Raw genomic sequence first — 5,952 nt, 5'->3', positions numbered from 1 at the left:
CTAAAGACATGAATTTTTTATTATGCTACTTACTATACTCTGTCTAGTAAGAGGATACCGAGGCTTAATGAAAATTGGTTTTCCTGCAAATCCCAATGCACCAAATCCTACCATAGCGGGACTGATCTCGATGGCAAGGTGACCCACATAAGGATGCGCAAAATTAGCATATACTCACGCTAGACAGAGTATATAAACATTTTCCAGTTTTACTTTTATTTTATTTTTTATTTTTATTGTCAATCAGTATTACAAAATGTATAAATGTTTATATTAAATATTATTTACATTAAAAGAAAAAGTATGTACTTTAATTTGTATTCATTTGAGGAAACCATATTGTTGCTTACAAACATTACTGGACATGTCTTGATTAAGAGTTTCATTGAGTGCTTTGTTCAACAGAATACCAATGTGTGAACCAGACTAAAAATATAATATATATATAATATGTATTATGATTTTGGCTTTATGAGTTTAAAATAAAATAAACTATTGTTATTACCGTAATGATCTCATTTAATGTATCTGGCATAAAACTACCAGCTCCTTTTTTCAATACGGCTGTTACATTGCCTTTGGGCGTAACAGATACAACGATACATCCTGCACCACATATTTCTTCCTCTATAGTAGGATCAGCCACATAACTATTGCCAATTTTGCACAAAGATACCAAAACAGGTAGGTCACTCTCGTCTAGCAGTTTTGTATCAAACGGATCATCAGATATCTGGAGATCGGTATTTTGACCATCTTCATATATCCCCACAATATTTGGTAAACTTGTATTGCACAAAGCAGCTTTAGCTGCCAATGATACAGCATCAAATAAATTTCCTTTTAAATAAATATTCTGTGATTAAAAAATGTAAGTAATAATAAATACATAAATGTTTGAAAAAATAAATATAAATAAGCAGTTAATCAGTTATAAGTTTATAACTATAACACTATTCTTACCATGTTATGTCTAATAAACTACTCATTCAAAGTTTAATTTTTACAAAAAAATGAATCTAAAAAATATTCTTCTTAAGAATATGAAATTAAAAATATTAAAATCATACAAAAAAGTAAAGAACAAAAAATTATAATAAAAAAAACTTTTTTGTAAAATATTATTTTGAACGACAAAGTTATATTATTTTATAATAATATAAAAGGGCAACTCTAATAAAAATGTATTTACTTATTACTTACTATATAAAAATAAATTAATAGTATCACACAGCATAATATATAAATAGTAAATTGAAAACAAAGGGTACTTAAAATTTAATAATAAAGTAATGAATATTTTAATTTAAAAAAAACCCCTCCTGTTGTAGTATACCCAATTTGATTTTTATCTAATACTTAATATTATTGTTAATTATGTAATGTTTTAAAATTAAAAAATAAATAGATCATAATAAGTCATAGCAATGCATTGTAAAAATTTATGTTTTAATCAAATGTCTAAAATAAATATTAAATTATGAACTATAGCAATAGTCAGTGCCGTAACTACCCTCTGTGGCACCCTTGGCGAATTTCATTTTGGCGCTTATTTTTGTTTAAAAAACCAATTTTAATTGAACTCAAATGCGTCATTGGCAAGTGCCCATGTCGCCAACCTCTAGTTACAGCACTGGCAATAGTAAAAATATTATCTTATAAAACAACAGAAACTTCCTACAATTTATAGTTTTTATTACTACAACTTATCACTTAATCCATAAAAGATCAAACAAAATATAATAATTTTCTTATATTGATCCAATGAAAATCAGATGTAAAATGTTATTATTTTTTTTCTGTCTATTTACAGCATTAAATAATATACTGTAAAATTAAATAACCATAAATTCAACCACTGAATTTAATTATGACCTATTTTTACCATACATAAATAAAATAGGTAAATCAGTATGAAGCTTACCCCCGCATTCTAATATCAGAACATCGACAAACAATTTCCAACACGATTGTCCAGGAACAATACACAATTTGCTTAAGTTAAACACTGGGCTATGAGCTAAGGAAAGAAAGCGACTGAGTTCAGCAGCTAAATGTTCACCACCACGTCCTTCAAATGCTGGAGTTGCATTAGCCGAACTACACAAAATTAAAGATATCAATGAGCACACTGTATGGCCAATATTTACCAATAACTGAGAATAATTACCAATCAACAAAATACTCTATTTTGCCATCATTTGGTGTTTCTGGAAGTGGAGTGTCAATCTCGATTTTAACGCATACTAAAATATCAGAGTTGGCTAATCGCAAGCGTGCTGATCCATTAGCATTGCTCACGATGTCCATTTCCAATTCCAATGGCCTGTAATCTTGTCGACTGCGTCCATCGCATCGGAAATTTTCCTAAAACAATAACGGCAGTGTTCTAGGTCAACCGGCAATGTTTTTTAATTGAAGAGGTCAGTTAAATTGCTCGTGCCTTTGAATCATGAACTAGACCGACACTTACGAAACGCAAGCAAATCTTTGTACAACTATAGACTTACCTCGACTCCGTGAATAATGTATACCTTTTCTGCCTCGTTCAACGATACCAAACTCATGCTTAGTACTCGTCAATATTTACACAATTAACTAAAAACCAACAACGGACTTTTGATATTCGGTTTACTCCAGATGGCAATTTTCACGACAACTAATTAAAAAGTAAGTACTGATTTGTATTGTAAATTGTAATATTAATAATAGTATCTCTACTATCTCTATTCTCTTCAGTATCTCAAGATTTATATTCGAACCGGTAAAATTACTAAAATTGTAAAAACGGTGCCTTGAGCACATGTTAAAGATAAACATTGATAATACAAAAAAATCATAAAATAAGAGAATTGACGAATTGATCCAATGACAAAAAGTTCACATTGTTTTTAGTTGTACGTTGTACCATTGATTATAGAATAGACTATTCTATAATCAATGGTTGTACCCACAGGCCGTGGCGGCGGCATGACACCATAAGGCGAAAGCGTAAAATATCTCTTATTAGTATTCCTATTCCATTTTATTTTGATTTTTGAGTTAAGTACAAAACGTTATCCCACCACATTTGATGTATACGACTTGCTAACGAATAACAAATCAAATTTTACATTCTAGAGTGAAAATGTAATTCTAGGTATGAAAATAATTTTCATAACTATTTATTTACCTATAGGTACTTAGACAGGTACCTACTTACTATGTTAGTTACAGTTGGTAATAATTTTATTTAAACTCTTTATTTCTATTTATCCAACATTAACAACTAATAAACTAACAGTACATTATTATAAGAATATCATCAGTATGATAAAATCAAAATACTATTAGGTACCTACCTAAATAATAATAAAAGTAATTTAAAAAATAAAGTCGTAAAATTGTATTAGGTATCTACGATAAACAATAATATTATAAGGTTTAAGATAATTATCCGCCATTCAAAAGTTAAAACTGAAGACATATCAACATTTACAATTAAGTCTGAAATAACCAAAAAGAATCATTTGAGTATCTAAAAATAATATAAAATAATAAAATCCACTTATCTACTGTGATGTGATTTAAGATTCAGACTTCATAGGTACATAATAGTTCTGTTAGTTCTCAAATATTAATGCTAAAAGAAATGTATTCTAAATTACATTCTAATATAATATTTAGATAAATGTAAAAAAAAGGATTCTATACCTATATAGAGTCATAGAGATGTGTAATTAGGAATGTTTAAAAGTGTATAGGTACCTACTTACTGAAAAATTTGAAATATATTTACAACACCTGTAATATCGTATAATTTAAACTTAGTCGCTGACTGCAGATTTTTTCACAAAACTCAAGTTGCCAAGCACACTGTTTATAATCGATTTTCCAAGACGAGTGCTAAAAAGTAAGGTGAAATACAATAAAATTAAAAAAGTCCCTTCAGTAAACCCTAGGCATAATCACCCGTCGGTTAATTTATACAATTTTTGTTCCTCATAATTAGTTTTAATTCACTTTTATACTAATAATAGTACCATATGTTTTTAAATTATTTAATTATTTTATCAAAATATTTTGTACTGAACCGTCTCAACCGTCTGGACCAATTATGTTAATATTACAACAATTTTACACTAGTTATATTATATGATAGGTACAGTTTATATTTAAATATTTGCACATTGTTCTGTGTTTGAAGTAGCAAACTAGGTATTATTTTAGCAACTCTTTAATAATTATACATAATTTTAAGTATTTATCATAAGAACTGTTTATTTTTTATTCAAAAAATTTGCACCGATAAAATAAATACCTACCTCAATATTGAAACCTACTTAGTACCAATAGTGCATAATCATCATAAAAATACTATCAAATATAACAAAAGAAGAAACATTTTCAATAATAAATATACTTAAAATCATGTATTGTTAGAAATGAAAAAAATAAAAATAACCAAAGTTAAATCATTAAAAATTTTTTTATCATTAACTTCGATGCAGGGAAAACTCATTCTATTAGTATAGCTAACTGAACATAATAAGTTTTACTGAACACAAACATGCGAAGTTAGATGTATGTTAGACGGAGGTTACATACGCGAGTTTAAGATAATTTAAAATTTTTGAATTAATACAAACATTACAAAACATTTTATTGTTACATGTACTTAATAATATAGTTCTTTAAGTTTTTTAAATAATTAAATCAGTATCTGCTTGATAATCTGTATTCTGAGGACAGAAAATCGTTTAAAAAAGTATGGCACATGGGGATGACTAAAAATTTATTTTTTTAAATAGGGCTGATTTTAAAACAAAACACAATTGGCCCCGGGTGTTTTGAGTTTATGTTGCGGCGTCCATATTAACAGCGATCGCCAGAATCAGCCATCGGGTAATAGGTATTCGACAATTTTGACAACGGTACTGATGAGACACTGTCTTTTAATAGAACGAGTGTTTAAATAAACTAAATATAATTAAAATTGCCTATATTTAGCCCGTTGGAAATCTGACGTGTGCGAGATCTTACCACAAAAAGATAGGCACTATGACTATAGGGCTCGATATTCTTAGAGTAATCGAGTGCTGTTATTCATATTACGTGACACAAAAGACTATAAGGGATTGATGATTGGTGAAACACAAGTGTCTAGATTCGGATTTTGACATTCCTAAAAGTAAATAAGCCGCGATAAAAGGAGATAATTTTTTCTAGTTTTTTAATTGCATAAGTACGTATCCTCCTTATTTCTTAGTAACGTAAAGTGAACAAATTACTTTTATTTAAGTCAAAAATTCCCGTTGAAAAACGATCTAAATTTATAACACTAAGTTGCAAGTCAAAAGTTGGAAGTTGGAAGTGTGCAAATAGATTTATGAAATCTAACTTCTATGTAATATTATATAGATAAGATTTAGAGTTTAGACATAACGAAGTTTTATCTGTTAATTTTTAAATTTTTTTTGTTTTGTAATAGTATGAAGGCGATTTTTCAAAAGCTGGAATTTGTAATGATAACAAAATGTCGAGACTTAGATCAATTAATTTTTTTAATCAAATATTCTACATTATACCAAGTGTTTATAAATCATTAAACATATCTATTGTCTTATCATGAGTAAAAATAAGTTTATTAAAAAAAAGTGTGTAAGAAATATATTTTTTTCAGTGTAATGAAGTTGAGCTTGGAAGTAATTTACATCATGAATGATATTCCATTATAGAAAAAGAATCATTTTTTTAATGTTTCTTTTAAAAGTATAGATCAGTTCTAGATGAAATGGTAATTTAAAAATATAAAATAGTGATTACATAAATCAATAATTGAGAAAACAAATAAATAATAAGATGAAGTAAAGGGAATACAATTTACATAAATAACTGTTAACACATAAAAATTATTCAAAGGAACCAACAGTCGTTATTTATTTATTTTCTACTATGAACAATAAATAAATA

At 27.7% G+C, this 5,952-nt stretch overlaps 1 protein-coding gene across 1 annotated transcript; it reads right to left on the bottom strand.

Moving 5' to 3' along the window:
• Nucleotides 1-102: 102 nt before the first annotated feature.
• On the bottom strand, nt 103-2,848 carry LOC112598063 (exosome complex component RRP42). The gene is made up of 5 exons (XM_025344393.1): nt 2,511-2,848; nt 2,171-2,367; nt 1,925-2,100; nt 506-840; nt 103-426 (listed from the first exon to the last, which is right to left on the bottom strand). The coding sequence occupies exons 1-5, from the start codon at nt 2,565-2,567 to the stop codon at nt 322-324; spliced, it is 870 nt and encodes a 289-aa protein (XP_025200178.1). The 5' UTR covers nt 2,568-2,848; the 3' UTR covers nt 103-321.
• Between the last annotated feature and the right edge of the window lie 3,104 nt (nt 2,849-5,952).

This window comes from Melanaphis sacchari, unplaced genomic scaffold (assembly GCF_002803265.2).
Source record: "Melanaphis sacchari strain LSU unplaced genomic scaffold, SCAv2.0 Contig44_pilon_pilon, whole genome shotgun sequence".
In the NCBI taxonomy this organism is placed as follows: Eukaryota; Metazoa; Arthropoda; class Insecta; order Hemiptera; family Aphididae; genus Melanaphis; species Melanaphis sacchari.
This window is presented reverse-complemented; position numbering and strand designations above follow the sequence as displayed.